Source organism: Gadus morhua, chromosome 5, assembly GCF_902167405.1.
Source record: "Gadus morhua chromosome 5, gadMor3.0, whole genome shotgun sequence".
NCBI classification, from domain to species: Eukaryota; Metazoa; Chordata; class Actinopteri; order Gadiformes; family Gadidae; genus Gadus; species Gadus morhua.
Window position 1 is genome coordinate 19,652,023 of NC_044052.1, and position 17,289 is coordinate 19,669,311.

The following is a 17,289-nucleotide window of genomic DNA, read 5'->3' on the forward strand; positions in this document are numbered from 1 at the left end:
CTGGAAACGATTGGAATTTATAATGTATGATATATACAATTTTTTATTCAACCTTGGTTCGTATAAAATCCTATAACTTTCTAATTTGTTTGAAAACAATTTTGGTACATTATTATAACCTAAAACCAGAATAATAGATAAAAAACAAATTGTTTTGTTTATAATAAATGCATGATTATAACATTGGCTTGAAGGTTTTTTATGAAGTCAAATTAATAGACATGTTTTAAAACAATAAACCTTTTGTAAAAGAGCCTTTAAAAATGTTATGACAATAAATGAATGATGAATGTATTTCATTAAATTACTATACATTCATAAAATGACTAAATATTAATTATAATATTTCCAATGAATCAAATATTGACTAATTCATCCATTTTAGTGAAAAGCCAGTGTTTGTGTGTCAGTGAGATGAGTCTTTAGTGTGCGGGAGGTTTTTGTACAGCCTCTTAATGAGTTTGTATCACTGTGGAACACTTTTGGTGGAGGCACCAAACTCATCGTTGACTGTAAGTACAAGGACACTTTTCTTTGCCTGGCATATTTAACTTTCTCTAAATATAATTAAGGGTGATAATCTTATCTTTTGGAATTTTCTACATTTTTAATTTCTTGTCGTTTTTTTAAAGATAAGCTGAGGACAAAGTGTAAATATATTGTGGTAGAGAGTTCTGACTTTTAAAATGCACTGCATATGTAACATACGTTCTACAATATGATGTATTTCATGAAGGACCTCATTATTGCTGTGGCATTATTCATTTATTGAATTGGCAAATCAGTCACATTTAAGTTTGAAGAAATTCACACTTGTCGATTAATGTTAACCCAATAAAATGCTAAATTTTGAAGTTCAATCATTTTAAATATAAACATGTTGTTACCGTTTTAATGAAGAGGTTTTAAACACAATGGTTTCCTTCCTCTTTAATGTCACCAACTGCTGGTGAACAGGAAGCTGTCCCTTCCCTCTGTGCTCCTATGAGGCTGATGTTAACTGAGCCTGTTGTCCACTCCTCTCTCTCTCTTCCAGTGGGAGTGGTGCAGCCCACGCTGAGCGTCCTCCCTCCCTCCAGAGTGGAGCTGGAGCAGGGCAGTGCTACACTAGTGTGTGTGGCCAGTGGGGGCTTCCCCTCAGACTGGAAGCTTGGCTGGAAGGTGGGGGGCAGCAGCAGGTCTGGGGGGGTGTCAGATAGCCTGGGGGTCCTGGGGAAAGATGGCCACTACAGCTGGAGCAGCACCTTGACCCTCCCTGCAGACCAGTGGAGGAAGGCGGGCTCAGTGAGCTGTGAGGCCAGTAAGAACGGCCAGACGCAGCCTGTCACTCAAACCCTGAATCCTGGAGAGTGTTCAGAGTAGAGAGGCTCCAGCATGGAAGAACTGGAGGATACAGATCTCCTCTGACACGTCTGCTTTATGTCTCTGTCTAAGGTGGTGCGGTAGCTTTTGATGATTTACATTAATATAACATCATCCTTTCTGGTTTTTACCCCTTGGTTGTGTTGGTCTCATGTTGAACATTGAATAAAGATGTAAAGAATATATTCTTTCTTGTCATAATTTACTATCATTCATCTTCTGTATTTTAGAATGAATGTGGCTTCTAATGAGCATGTAAAACCTCTGCTATCTTCATTTTACAAATGTCAGCACCATTTGGAATGAAGGTTTAAAGCTATAGTTCTTATCTCTGAAAGTGCAAAGTGTTGGTTGTGGGGATGTTGTTGGAAAGTGTGTTCACTGTATTCAGTGGACCTGTGTCAGTCATAGAGCCACTGCTGCTGAAATGACCCACGTGTCAGACTGACTTTCTGTCACTTCATATAATAATAGTTCAGAGAGAGGTCCAGGTTTCCGCAGATACCATCTTAGAAACATGTAAAAGTAAGTCTCAAAAGACATTCCGTTTCTTCCACCCAGATATAATAAACCCTAGCAGGCTGAGTTGCAGAAACAGTAACATATTCATAATGTCCGTCTATGAGTCAGACCAAACCGACGTCGCAAAAAAGTGTGTTTCATTAAACGTATTCTGTGAGCAGTGAACTGTAGCTATTCAAATGATGTCCATTTTTAGCTGATGTGCACCTGTCACTCTTGAGTGACAGAAAGTCAGTGGAATTGTAGGGCGGAGGTTTTCAAAGGAGTCTCTGGAGATTCCAGCGAAAGCAGTATGTGTGTGCATTTCTCCATACTAGCTCAATGTCGCTCTCTAGTGTCCGACCAACGCCATTACAATAACGGCAGATTCCATGAACTCCCCTATCTTCAGGTTTTATTTAATAAACAGCTGGCTTCAATCCATTCATAATACTAATAATAAGAAAGTTGTTCCTTTCATCAGGACGCAAGCTGCTTTAAATGTGGGTGACAAAGAACAAAACAACGTGAAAGATTATATTTTGAAACAATCAAAACATTAAATAAACAAATAAATGAGAATAGATCATGTTCCAAAGTCCAGGCCCAGTAAGTGGGTCTTCAGGCAGCTTGTGAAAACGCAGATGGATCCAGCGTTGAGGATCTCCCAGGGAGCGAGTTCCACAGAGTGGGGGCAGCCACCCTAAAGGCTCTGTCCATAGCTGAAGTCCCTAACCCGGGGTGGGGGGGTGGGGGGGTAAAGCAGTCCGTGGTCTGAGGGACCAAGATTCCGGGAGGGGGAGTAGGGTCTGAGGAGCTGTGAGAGGAGCGGGGGCTATAGGGACTGGGGGGTGAGGAGGAGGAGGAGGAGGAGGAGGAGGAGGAGGAGGAGGTGCTACAGGACCTGACTGGGGGCCGGTGGAGGTGGATGGGGGGGGGGGGGTGGAGGGGGTGATGTATTATGTTGAAGTTCAGGTTGTAGTTGTATTCAATATGTTGAAAGTTTAGTTGTATGCAAAATATTGTATTTTATGAAGTATTTGTACGTAATATCTTGTAGTTGAGGTAGAAGTTTTATGTCATACGTGGTAGTGTATGTATGTGGTAGTTGAGGTAGTACTTGTATGTAATTTGTTGTAGTTGAGGTAGTAGTTGTATGTAATATGTGGTAGATGAGGTAGTATTTGTTTGTAATACGTAGTAGTTAAGGTAGTAGTTGTATATTTACTAATGCTGAGGAATCTAATGCTGGCTCTTGGTTGAGGCCCCTGGTTAGAGCCAGCCCTGTGCTCAGCGCTCTGTGTCAGAGTCTCTTCCCCCTCAGCAGCTGCAGCAGGTTCCTGCTGTAACAGCTCAGTGTCTACGCAGTGTGACTGAGGGAGGTTTTTGTACGGCTCTCAATCACTGTGTGAACACATGGACACTGTTAGGATAGTGGAAACTCTGACAGTGATAAACTGCTGCATCTTCACGCTGGGCGCCGTTGATGGTCAGAGAGAAGTCAGTGCTGCTTCCACTGCCACTAAACCGAGCTGGTGTTGGTGATACAAGGGTACTTATATAGCGTATGATGAGCTTGGGGGCTTCTCCAGGTTTCTGTTGGTACCAGTTTAGATACTGATTAAAACTATATGTGTAAACCGCTGAGTTTGTTTTACAGGTCAGAGTGACCGTGGATCCTGGATTAACGGACACTACTGGTGTCTGAGTCACAGTCACCTGACTGCTGGTTCCTGTAGAAAACAAACAAACCAAACATTGAGTTATCCAATAGAAAACACAAGCAAACAGAGAAGGGTGGTCCACATTTAGACTGAGTGGAATGAACCAACCTGTTAAGGATCCACAGACCACTGTCCAGAAAAGGAGGGTGAGGTGATTCATGGTTGCCACGGTTTCTGGGGTGTTGAGTGACAGCTCAGAGTCCTGCAGTGTTGAACTCAGAGGACTTTAAACCCTCTCAGAACCCCAGTTTCAGCTGAGCATGCAAAGCTTCCTCTATATGGAAATGACCTGTTTCCACTCATCAGACTGGGGGTGAGAGTGACTGCAGACGTTCTGGGAGGACCGCTGTATCTCTTCTACATTCACACTTTTGGAATACAAATTCAGATTTAATGGAAACTATTGGAATTTAAAATGCATAACATTTTATCTGGTTGACGCCAATCCTGGTTTGTATGAAATCCTTTAACTTTCTATTTGTTTGAAATAAATTGTCGTTACATTACTACCTGAACCCAGAATAATAGATAAAAACATATTGTTCTGTACATAATAAATGCATGAATATAACATTGGCTTGAAGGTTTTTTATGAAGTCAAATGAATAGACATGTTTTAAAACAATACACCTTTTGTAAAAGAGCCTTTAAAAATGTTATGACAATAAATGAATGATGAATGTATTTCATTCAATTACTATACATTCATAAAATTACTATATATTTATTATAATATTTCCAATGAATCAAATATTGAGCAATTCATCCATTTTAGTGAAAAGCCAGTGTTTGTGTGTCAGTGAGATGAGTCTTTAGTGTGCGGGAGGTTTTTGTACAGCCTCTTAATGAGTTTGTATCACTGTGGTACACTTTTGGTGGAGGCACCAAACTCATCGTTGACTGTAAGTACAAGGACACTTTTCTTTGCCTGGCATATTTAACTTTCTCTAAATATAATTAAGGGTGATAATCTTATGTTTTGGAATTTTCTATATTTTTAATTTCTTGTCGATTTTTTAAAGATAAGCTGAGGACAAAGTGTAAATATATTGTGGTACAGAGTCCTGACTTTTAAAATACACTGCATATGTTAGATATGTTCTACAATATAATGCATTTTATGAAAAACCTCATTATTGCTGTGGCATTGTTCATTTATTTAATTGTCAAATTAGTCATATTTAAGTTTGAAGAAATTCAAACTTGGGTAAAGTCGATTAATGTTAAACCAATATAATGCTAAATTTTGAAGTACAATCATTTTAACTATAAACATGTTGTTACCGTTTTAATGAAGAGATTTTAAACACAATGGTTTCCTTCCTCTTTAATGTCACCAACTGCTGGTGAACAGGAAGCTGTCCCTTCCCTCTGTGCTCCTATGAGGCTGATGTTAACTGAGCCTGTTGTCCACTCCTCTCTCTCTCTTCCAGTGGGAGTGGTGCAGCCCACGCTGAGCGTCCTCCCTCCCTCCAGAGTGGAGCTGGAGCAGGGCAGTGCTACACTAGTGTGTGTGGCCAGTGGGGGCTTCCCCTCAGACTGGAAGCTTGGCTGGAAGGTGGGGTGCAGCAGCAGGTCTGGGGGGGTGTCTGATAGCCTGGTGGTCCTGGGGAAAGACGGCCACTACAGCTGGAGCAGCACCTTGACCCTCCCTGCAGACCAGTGGAGGAAGGCGGGCTCAGTGAGCTGTGAGGCCAGTAAGAATGGCCAGACGCAGCCTGTCACTCAAACCCTGAATCCTGGAGAGTGTTCAGAGTAGAGAGGCTCCAGCATGGAAGTACTGGAGGATACAGATCTCCTCTGACACGTCTGCTTTATGTCTCTCTGTCTCAGGTGGCACTGCAGCTTTTGATGAATTACATTAATATAACATGTCTTCTAATCAATAACATGATGCTCTCTGGATTTTACCCCTTGCTTGTGTTGGTCACATGTTGAACATTTATTAAAGATTTAAAAAATAATTCTTCATTGTCATCATTAATTATCATTTATCTTCTGTATTTTAAATTGAATGCTACTTCTAATGAGCATTTAAAACCTCTGCTATCTTCAAACAAATTTCAACACCATTATGAATGAAGGCTTAAAGCTACATATCTCTGAATGAGCAAAGTGTTGGTTGTGTGGATTTCCTTGTAAAGTCTGTTCAGTGTATCCAGTGGACCAGTGTCAGTCATAGAGCCACTGCTGCTGAAATGACCCATGTGTGTCAGACTGACTTTCTGTCGATTCATATGATAATAGTTCAGAGAGATGTCCAGGTTTCTGCAGATACCAACTTAGAAACTTGTAAAGGTACGTCTCCAAAGACATTCCGTTTCTCCCACCAAGATATAAGAACCCTAGCATGCTGAGTGGTGGAAACAGTAACATATTTATAATGTCGCAAAGTGTTAAAATCCCAGAGTATTCATGACCAGAGTAGATTTTATACACTTTGGTGTTGAATAGGCACTAAGTACATTTTTTGGGGTGTACCAGAAACACTCTTGGGTGTTGTCTCTAAGTATAATGCTGGTGTAGAGTAATTTAAGTGTTTATTTTAGGATGATGGACTCCCTGAGTGTACAACGGTTGAGTGTCCAACTATCCCGGCGGCACGTCGGTTTAGGTTTCGATTCGTCATTGGCTCGCTGCGCCTTCTCATTGGTTGAATCTAGAGACATGTGACCGTTTGTCCTCTTCCACACTACGCGGAAAACTGTTTCGGCAGAGACGGTTGACTAGAGAGGATCGAATCAATATCGCCAAGGAATTGCTCCGAGTGAGCGAAGACATTTTTGAACTTCATGGGAATGTAAACAGGTAAGAAAAGTACCAAGTGAATAATGCACAGGGTTTCTATGTTTCATAGTTAGTTGTGCGTATGTCCTTCACATAGGTCAGAAATTGTATTCATAATGGGTCTTAAGAAGGTATTAGAGGCTTAAATTTAACTTGTTCAAACCTGCAGAAACCCTGAATGCAGAATATTCAGCATTTCTTCGTCTTTTAGATCTGATAACCAACTTATAAATGCTAACGATTTTAGCTAACGTCAAACTTAATGGCCAATGCTAATGAGGCACATGTCTTCAATTTAGCTAACGCCTCGTTAACATTTTTAGCTAATGCTAACGAGGCACGTGGCTTTAATTTAGTGGGAGCGTGTCTATGTTCCCCGGGTCCTATGTTCCCCGGGTCCTATGTTCCCCTCTTTGTATGAGACTGGGGAACATAGGACCCTTTTTTTTTTTTAAAAAGGGTCCTATGATAATAACCTGTTTGTATTTGGCCACCTTTTTAGATGCTGACTAAGAACTTTTTGAACCTTTTATGTTGTGTCATGTGCTTTCATCAGGTGTATTTCATGCTCAAAGTATGTGCTCTCCCTTTTCAGGTTGGGATAGTGACATGGCCTCACTTCTCCTGCTGGTCTACCTCCTGCCACCACCTCCAAGTGGAAAGAAGGGAGCTGTCAAAATCAGTATCCGGGAAGCTGTGGATCGTGTAGTGAAGTTTCACAGGGTAATTGTATCCTGATAATTTTTATTTTATTTTTAAAGGTCCCATGGCATGCCGCCAGAGCTTGTGTGTTGCTGATGGATGTCACAATCTCTGTGTTGGCCAATCTACTTATCGAGTCTTGAAAACAAAATGGTGTCGACGGGTGATCTACTGATGGTATTGTGTGTATAAAATGTCCTTTTTAATAAACAATCTGTACACTTACAAAGTTCTCAATGCCTCGTTTTATTAAGCGTCTATATGCGTTTTTTTGTGCTCCAAAACGAACGTTTCAACTCATTATCATACAAAACATATCCCAAATCCGTTTTACACCGGAATTCCCCTTTAATTGGTTGACGGGGACACATTTATTTATTTATTTTCAAGTTGTTTGTTACATCATATAAATGTAAAACTAAATATGGTTCTTGATAAAAATAATTAAAGTTTAACTATAATGTTAACTATATTATATATGTATGTACTGTAACAACAACAGCAGCAAGAATCTAATGTGTAGACTATTCATTCATGAAGTGTTGATAATTCACCTCAAAGGTGTTGGTTGTACACCAGTCAGAGTACATTCTCACTCTAGAAGTATTAAATAATCAGCTCTGCGAAGTGCTACAAAGCACTGACTTGGAGTACATATTTTCTCTCTCTGGGGTTCTAGGTTTACACTGCAGGTGTAAGGAAGCACTGAATGAGTGCCCAAAAGAACCACTAATAGAGTACATTTGCACTCTCAAAGTGTTCAAATGTAACTCTAAATTTGGAGTACATATTTTGCTCTTCTAACAGTGTTCAGCGAACACTGAACTCTTGGACCTATATATACCCCGAAGTGAGTGTTAAATGTACACCCATAGAGTACAATGTACACTGTGGTTTTTGCTGTGTGGATATGAGTCAAAGAACAAACTGACGTCGAAAAGATACGTGTTTCATTAAACGTATTCTGTGAGCAGTGAACTGTAGCTATTCAAATGATGTCCAGTTTAGTTTAGCAAATGTGCACCTGTGTCTCTTGAGTCACAGAAAGTCAGAGTAAATGTAGGGCTGAGGTTTTCAGAACCGTCTCTGGAGACTCCAGTGAAAGCAGTAAGTGTGCATGTCGCCATAGCTGCTCAATGGCGCCCCCTAATGTGTAACCAACGCCATTGCAATAAAGACTGATTCAATGAACTCCGCTCTGTTCACCTCTTTAACAATAATTAAAATATCCCTGGGTAGTATACTTTTGATTCATCAGGATTTACCCTTGGTTCATAGAAAAATCACGTAAATCCCATTTTAAATCTCCTTATTTAATGTGTGCTCTCTGACTGGAAAGCAAAATTACACTGGGAAGCTATGGGGACAATGGGGTTTGGATCGTATTTATAATGGTTCTACGTATGGTTTGTAACCCAGGTCAGAGTCTGGTTTACTGTTGGGTATGCTAACCCTGGTCGGAGTCAGGTTTATTATTCATACATTGGTTCATGTCTTGTGGGGGGAGTAGGCTTCGGCTCGGGATCATCCCTCCCCCTCCCCCCCTCTCTCTGGTGTTGGGGGGGGGAGGGGGGGGGGGGTGTAATGTGTGGTAGTTGAGATTGTAGTTGCATTCAATATGTTGAAGTTTTTGTTGCATGTATAATTTGGTAGTTCAATTATAAGTTTCATGTAATATCTTGTACTTGAGGTAGTAGATGTATGTATAACGTGGTAGTTGAGATAGCGGTTGTATTTAGTAGTTGATGTAGTAGTTGTATATAATATGTGGTAGTTGAGGTAGTAGTTGTACATAATACGTGGTAGTTAAGGTAGTGTTTTTAAGTAATATATTGTAGTTGAGGTAGTACTTGTCTGTTTAATAATGCTGAGGAATCTAATGCTGGCTCTTGGTTGAGGCCCCTGGTTAGAGCCAGCTCTGTGCTCAGCGCTCTGTGTCAGAGTCTCTTCCCCCTCAGCAGCTGCAGCAGGTTCCTGCTGTAACAGCTCAGTGTCTACGCAGTGTGACTGAGGGAGGTTTTTGTACGGCTCTCAATCACTGTGTGAACACATAGACACTGTAAGGAAAGTGGAAACTCTGACAGTGATAAACTGCTGCATCTTCACGCTGGATGCCGGTGATGGTCAGAGAGAAGTCAGTGCTGCTTCCACTGCCACTAAACCGAGCTGGTGTTGGTGATACAAGTTGGTTTACATATTTTATGATGAGCTTGTGTTCTTCTCCAGGTTTCTGTTGGTACCAAAATATACCCTCTAATCCATTACTCCATCTGTAAACCGCTGGGTTTGTTTTACAGGTCAGAGTGACTGTGGTTCCTGGAGTAACGGACACTACTGGTGTCTGAGTCACAGTCACCTGACTGCTGGTTCCTGTAGAAAACAAACAAACCAAACATTGAGTTATCCAATAGAAAACACAAGCAAACAGAGAAGGGTGGTCCACATTTAGACTGAGTGGAATGAACCAACCTGTTAAGGATCCACAGACCACTGTCCAGAAAAGGAGGGTGAGGTGATTCATGGTTGTCACGGTTTCTGGGGTGTTGAGTGACAGCTCTGAGTCCTGCAGTGTTGAACTCAGAGGACTTTAAACCCTCTCAGAACCCCAGTTTCAGCTGAGCATGCAAAGCTTCCTCTATATGGAAATGACCTGTTTCCACTCATCAGACGGGGGGTGAGAGTGACTGCAGACGTTCTGGGGGGACCGCTGTGTCTCTTCTACATTCACACTTTTGGAATACTAATTCAGATTTACTCTAAACTATTGGAATTTATAATGCATAACATTTTATCTGGTTGAAGCCGATCCTGGTTTGTATGAAATCCTTTAACTTTCTATTTGTTTGAAATAAATTGTCGTTACATTATTACCTGAACCCAGAATAATAGATAAAAACATATTGTTCTGTATATATTAAATGCATGAATATAACATTGGCTTGAAGGTTTTTCATGAAGTCAAATTAATAGACATGTTTTAAAACAATAAACCTTTTGTAAAAGAGCCTTTAAAAATGTTATGACAATAAATGAATGATGAATGTATTTCATTAAATTACTATACATTCATAAAATTACTATATATTAATTATAATATTTCCAATGAATCAAATATCGACTAATTCATCCATTTTAGTGAAAAGCCGGTGTTTGTGTGTCAGTGAGATGAGTCTTTAATGTGCGGGAGGTTTTTGTACAGCCTCTTAATGAGTTTGTATCACTGTGGTACACTTTTGGTGGAGGCACCAAACTCATCGTTGACTGTAAGTACAAGGACACTTTTCTTTGCCTGGCATATTTAACTTTCTCTAAATATAATTAAGGGTGATAATCTTATCTTTTGGAATTTTCTATATTTTTAATTTCTTGTTGTTTTTTTAAAGATAAGCTGAGGACAAAGTGTAAATATATTGTGGTACAGAGTTCTGACTTTTAAATCACACTGCATGTGTTAGATATGTTCTACAATATAATGTATTTCATGAAAGACCTCATTATTGCTGTGACATTATTCATTTATTGAATTGGCAAATCAGTCACATTTAAGTTTGAAGAAATTCACACTTATGATTAATGTTAACCCAATAAAATGCTAAACTTTGAAGTTCAATCATTTCAAATATAAACATGTTGTTACCGTTTTAATGAAGAGATTTTAAACACAATGGTTTCCTTCCTCTTTAATGTCACCAACTGCTGGTGAACAGGAAGCTGTCCCTTCCCTCTGTGCTCCCATGAGGCTGATGTTAACTGAGCCTGTTGTCCACTCCTCTCTCTCTCTTCCAGTGGGAGTGGTGCAGCCCACGCTGAGCGTCCTCCCTCCCTCCAGAGTGGAGCTGGAGCAGGGCAGTGCTACACTAGTGTGTGTGGCCAGTGGGGGCTTCCCCTCAGACTGGAAGCTTGGCTGGAAGGTGGGGGGCAGCAGCAGGTCTGGGGGGGTGTCTGATAGCCTGGGGGTCCTGGGGAAAGACGGCCACTACAGCTGGAGCAGCACCTTGACCCTCCCTGCAGACCAGTGGAGGAAGGCGGGCTCAGTGAGCTGTGAGGCCAGTAAGAATGGCCAGACGCAGCCTGTCACTCAAACCCTGAATCCTGGAGAGTGTTCAGAATAGAGAGACTCCAGCATGGAAGAACTGGAGGATACAGATCTCCTCTGACACGTCTGCTTTATGTCTCTCTGTCTGAGGTGACTCTGCAGCTTTTGATGATTTACATTAATGTAACTCGTGTTTGATTCATTGACATTATGCTCTCTGGTTTTTACCCCTTGCTTTCTCACATGTTGAATCAAATAAAAATGCAAAAAATACAATATTTCTTGTTATATTTTCCAATCATGTCAAATCTGTTTCTCTTTCTACCAATGAGCATATCAAACATATGTAATCTTTATTAGACAAGTTTCATCACCATTGTGAATGAAGGCTTAAAGCTATGGCGTGTATCTCTGAATGAGCAAAGTGTTGGTTGTGTGGATGTTGTTGTAAAGTGTGTTCAGTGTATTCAGTGGACCAGTGTCAGTCATAGAGCCACTGCTGCTGAAATGACCCATGTGTGTCAGACTGACTTTATGTCACTTCATATAATAGTAGTTCAGAGAGATGTCCAGTTTTCTGCAGATACAAACTCAGACACATGTAAAATTACGGCTCGAAAAACATTCAGTATCCCTCACCAAGACATAAGAACCCTATAATGCTGAGTGGGGGAAACAGTAACATCTTCTTAATGTCAGAGTCAAAGACCAAACCGACATGGCTAAAATATGTGTTTCTTTAAACGTATTCTGTGAGCAGTGAACCGTAGCTATTCAAATGATGTCCAGTTTTAGCAGATGTGCACCTGTGTCTCTCGAGTGACAGAGAGTCAGTGGAAATGTAGGGCTGAAACTTTCAGAAGAGTCTCTGGAGATTCCAGGGAAAGCAGTATGTGTGCATGTCTCCATACCAGCTCAATGACGCCCTCTAGTGTCAAACCAACGCTATACAATAAGGACTGATTACATGAACTAAATTATGTTCAGGTTTTATGAAATATATAGCAGACTATATTCTATTCATAATAATACAAATAAAGTCGTTCCTTTCATCAGGACCCAAGCTGCTTTAAGTGTTGTGGACACAGAACAAAAAAATATGAAATATTATATTTTCAAACTATCAAACAATAAATAAATGAATCAATAAGAAAAGACCATGTTCCAAAGTCCAGGCCCAGTAAGTGGGTCTTCAGTCAGCTTGTGAAAACGCAGATGGATCCAGCGTTGAGGATCTCCCGGGGAGCGAGTTCCACAGAGTGGGGGCAGCCACCCTAAAGGCTCTGTCCATAGCTGAAGTCCCTAACCCGGGGTGGGGGGGTGGGGGGGTAAAGCAGTCCGTGGTCTGAGGGACGGTGATTCTGGGAGGGGGAGTAGGGTCTGAGGAGCTGTGAGAGGAGCGGGGGCTAGAGGGACCGGGGGAGGAGGAGGAGGAGGAGGAGGAGGAGGAGGAGGAGGTGCTACAGGACCTTAATGGGACCCGGTGGAGGTGGATGAGGGGGGGGGGGGTGGGATTGGTACACTGGAGCCGATCCAGGGCTCTGAGGGGACCCCCCAGTGAGGGACGGCCCCAGTCTGGACATGTTTCTGAGGGGGTCCAATGCCTATCTGTTGATGGACTCCATGTGGGGAACCAGTGATAGGGATGAGTCTGGGACCCCCCCAGGTTGGGGACTGGAGAGAAGGGGCAGACGGAGCAGCCGTCCATGGAAGGACCAGATCCCCGACCTTCTGAGGCCTGGGGGGCCTCAACCAGGGGGGGTGGGGGGGTTGTAGTTGAGGTTGTAGTTATATTCAATAGGTTGAAGTTTTAGTTGGATGCAAAACAATGTAGTTCACGTAGTACTTGCATGTTAAATCTTGTTGTTGAGGTAGAAGTTATATATTATATGCAGTAGTTGAGGTAGTTCTATATAGTAGTTGAGGTAATTCGTATGTTATATATTGCAGTTGAGGTAGTAGTAGTATGTAATATATTGAAGTTGATGTGGTACTTGTATGTAATACGTGCTAGTTGAGGTAGTACTTGTCTGTTTAATAATGCTGAGGAATCTAATGCTGGCTCTTGGTTGAGGCCCCTGGTTAGAGCCAGCTCTGTGCTCAGCGCTCTGTGTCAGAGTCTCTTCCCCCTCAGCAGCTGCAGCAGGTTCCTGCTGTAACAGCTCAGTGTCTACGCAGTGTGACTGAGGGAGGTTTTTGTACGGCTCTCAATCACTGTGTGAACACCCAGACACTGTTAGGAATGTGGAGACTCTGACAGTGATAAACTGCTGCATCTTCACGCTGGGCGCCGTTGATGGTCAGAGAGAAGTCAGTGCTGCTTCCACTGCCACTAAACCGAGCTGGTGTTGGTGATACAAGTTGGTTTACTAATTTTATGATGAGCTTGGGTTCTTCTCCAGGTTTCTGTTGGTACCAGAATAGATAATTATTATTAAAAACAGCTGGGTTTGTTTTACAGGTCAGAGTGACTGTGGATCCTGGAGTGACGGACACTACTGGTGACTGAGTCACAGTCACCTGACTGCTGGTTCCTGTAGAAAACAAACAAACCAAACATTGAGTTATCCAATAGAAAACACAAGCAAACAGAGATGGGTGGTCCACATTTTGACTGAGTGGAATGAACCAACCTGTTAAGGATCCACAGACCACTGTCCAGAAAAGGAGGGTGAGGTGATTCATGGTTGCCACGGTTTCTGGGGTGTTGAGTGACAGCTCTGAGTCCTGCAGTGTTGAACTCAGAGGACTTTAAACCCTCTCAGAACCCCAGTTTCAGCTGAGCATGCAAAGCTTCCTCTATATGGAAATGACCTGTTTCCACTCATCAGACTGGGGGTGAGAGTGACTGCAGACGTTCTGGGAGGACCGCTGTATCTCTTCTACATTCACACTTTTGGAATACAAATTCAGATTTACTGGAAACTATTGGAATTTATAATGTATAACATTTTATCTGGTTGAGGTCGATCTTGGTTTGTATAAAATCCTTTAACTTTCTATTGGTTTGAAAGAAATTGTCGTTGCATTATTACCAGAACCCAGAATAATAGATCAAAACATATTGTTCTGTTTATAATAAAGGCATGAATATAACATTGGCTTGAAGGTTTTTTATTAAGTCAAATTAATAGACTTAATAAAAACAATAAACCGTTTGTAAGTGAGCCTTTAAAAATGAATGATGAATATATTTAATTAAATTAATATACATTCATACAATTAATATATATTAATTACAATATTTCCAATGAATCAAATATCGACTAATTCATCCGTTTTAGTAAAAAGCAAGTGTTAGTGTGTCAGTGAGATGAGTCTTTAATGTGCAGGAGGTTTTTGTACAGCCTCTCAATGAGTTTGTATCACTGTGGGTCACTTTTGGTGGAGGCACCAAACTCATCGTTGACTGTAAGTACAAGGACACTTTTTTCTTTGCCTGGCATATTTGACTTTCTTTAAATTTAATTAGGCGTGATAATCTTCATATTCTTTACTTTTCGATAGTTTAAATTTCATGTAGTTTTTTCGGAAGATAAGCTGAGGAGGAAGTGTAAATATATTGTCGTACAGAGTTCTGTCTTTCAAATTACACTAAATATGTAACATATGTTCTGTAATATAAGGCATTTTATTAAAGACATCATTATTACTGTGGCATTATTCATTCATTTTTTATTGGCAAATTAGTCATATTTAAGTTTGAAGAAATTCAAACTTGTTTAAAGTCGATTATTGATAAACCAATAAAATGCTAAATTTTGAAGTTCAATCATTTTAAATATAAACATGTTGTTACCGTTTTAATGAAGAGATTTTAAACACAAATGTTCCCTTCCTCTTTAATGTCACCAACTGCTTGTGAACAGGAAGCTGTCCCTTCCCTCTGTGCTCCTATGAGGCTGATGTTAACTGAGCCTGTTGTCCACTCCTCTCTCTCTCTTCCAGTGGGAGTGGTGCAGCCCACGCTGAGCGTCCTCCCTCCCTCCAGAGTGGAGCTGGAGCAGGGCAGTGCTACACTAGTGTGTGTGGCCAGTGGGGGCTTCCCCTCAGACTGGAAGCTTGGCTGGAAGGTGGGGGGCAGCAGCAGGTCTGGGGGGGTGTCTGATAGCCTGGGGGTCCTGGGGAAAGATGGCCACTACAGCTGGAGCAGCACCTTGACCCTCCCTGCAGACCAGTGGAGGAAGGCGGGCTCAGTGAGCTGTGAGGCCAGTAAGAATGGCCAGACGCAGCCTGTCACTCAAACCCTGAATCCTGACCAGTGTTCAGAGTAGAGAGGCTCCAGCATGGAAGAACTGGAGGACACAGATCTCCTCTGACACGTCTGCTCAATGACTCTCTGTCTCAGGTGGCCCTGTAGCTTTTGATAATTGACATTAATATAACATGTCTTCTAATCAATAACATTATGCTCTCTGGATTGTACCCCTTGCTTGTGTTGGTCACATGTTGACCATTTAATAAAGATGTAAAGAATAAATCCTTTCTTGTCATCATTTGCTATCATTAATCGTTCATATTTCCAAATTAATGTGGATTCCAATGAACATATAAAACCTCTGCCATCTTCATCAAACAAATTTCCCCACGGGGGGAGGCTATAATGTATATCTCTGAATGAGCAAAGTGTTGGTTGTGTGCATTTCCTTGTAAAGTGTGTTCACTGTATTCAGTGGAGCAGTGTCAGTCATAGAGCCACTGCTGCTGAAATGACCCACATGTCTGACTATCTTTCTGTCACTTCATATAAAGTTCAGAGAGATGTCCAGGTTTCTGCAGATACAATCTCAGAAAGATAGAAAATTAAACCTCAAAACAAATTCAGTATCCTTCACCAAGACATAGGAACCCTAGCATGTTGAGTGGGGGGAACAGTAACATATTCATAATGTCTGTCTTTGAGTCAAAGACCAAACCGACAAAAGCTAAAATATGTGTTTCTTTAAACGTATTCTGTGAGCAGTGAGCTGTGGCTATTCAAATGATTTCCAGTTTAGTTTAGCAGATGTTCACCTGTGTCTCTTTAGAGACAGAAAGTCAGAGTAAATGTAGGGCTGAGACTTTCAGAAGAGTCTCTGGAGATTCCACTGAAAGCAGTGTGTGTGCATGTCTCCATACCTGCCCAATGGCACCCTCTAGTGTCCAACCAACGCCATTGCAATAAAGACTGATTCAGATTCAGATTCAATACTTTATTGCCCTACAACTCTGTACAAGTTGCTAGGTATTTTTTTTAGTGAGCTCATGACAGTACATAACAAAGACCCACACAAAAGACCCTTAGATACAACACATAGGCAGATAAAAGAAAATGGGACATCCCCTCACATAAGACATATAGCTCTCTTACACCTGGCTGACAGGCCAGGGTAAGTGCTGTATGTTTGATCAAAGTGGCAGGGGCTTATAGGTGCAAGTGATGTGCAAATTGGCATGGATCAAGTCATGTGCAAATCTGCATAAGGTCCAATAAATAAGTACATAGTTAAGAAAACTCCCAGTATATAAAAACAGAGTAGTAATCTGTGCGTATTATACTATACAGGGCCACTGGGTGAGTCTGCATTCCTGATATACTGGTGTAGGGATGTAGAGTTGTTAAGAGGTGTAATGGTTCTGCAGTATGTGCTGTTGAGGAAGCGGGAGGTTTCAGTGTGGACGGCCCTCAACCTCCTACCTGATGGGAGGGGATTGAAGAGGGAGTTAGCAGGTTGGACAGTACCTCTGCTGGACAGTAGAGTTGTCATACCAGACTGTGATTGAGAACGTAAGGAGGCTCTCAAAGGTGGCTCCGTAGAACTGTTACATCCCCTTACAGGCCACCCCAAACTTGTTTAGTTGGCGGAGGAAAAAGAGCCTCTGGTGGGCTTTTCTAATAATAGCAGTTATGTTATCTTCCCATTTCAGAGAGGAGGAGATTATTGTGCCCAGAAATTTGTAGCTGTCTACCCGTTCCACCACCGCCGCATTGATGGACAGAGGCGGGGTCTACTTCCTCTTCCTTCGGAAGTCCACCACCAGCTCCTTCGTTTTTGCAATATTTCGCTCTAGGTTGTTGTGGGAACAGCATTCAGTTAGGGAAAGGACCTCATTTCTGTAGGCACTGTCATCATCCCCTGAAATCAGCCCTATCAAGGTTGTATCATCAGCAGATGTAAGCATTTTCACTGAGTCACT

The 17,289-nt window shown here is 41.5% G+C and overlaps 1 long non-coding RNA gene and 3 gene segments (V, D, J or C); all 4 read left to right on the forward strand.

Annotated features, from left to right (window-relative positions):
• Positions 1-478: 478 nt before the first annotated feature.
• On the forward strand, positions 479-1,545 carry LOC115543869 (immunoglobulin kappa constant-like; the record flags this gene model as incomplete). The annotated part of the segment is given in 2 exon segments: positions 479-512; positions 1,037-1,545. Coding segments are annotated over 2 exon segments (360 nt in total), but the record flags the coding sequence as incomplete, so codon positions are not given.
• A 2,307-nt stretch (positions 1,546-3,852) lies between these two features.
• On the forward strand, positions 3,853-5,260 carry LOC115543872 (uncharacterized). The gene is made up of 2 exons (XR_003976768.1): positions 3,853-4,037; positions 5,021-5,260. It is a non-coding gene; the product is annotated as an uncharacterized LOC115543872 (long non-coding RNA).
• Positions 5,261-10,305: 5,045 nt separating this feature from the next.
• On the forward strand, positions 10,306-11,390 carry LOC115543867 (immunoglobulin kappa constant-like; the record flags this gene model as incomplete). The annotated part of the segment is given in 2 exon segments: positions 10,306-10,339; positions 10,863-11,390. Coding segments are annotated over 2 exon segments (360 nt in total), but the record flags the coding sequence as incomplete, so codon positions are not given.
• A 3,099-nt stretch (positions 11,391-14,489) lies between these two features.
• LOC115543868 (immunoglobulin kappa constant-like) lies at positions 14,490-15,592 on the forward strand (the record flags this gene model as incomplete). The annotated part of the segment is given in 2 exon segments: positions 14,490-14,523; positions 15,061-15,592. Coding segments are annotated over 2 exon segments (360 nt in total), but the record flags the coding sequence as incomplete, so codon positions are not given.
• Positions 15,593-17,289: the final 1,697 nt, after the last annotated feature.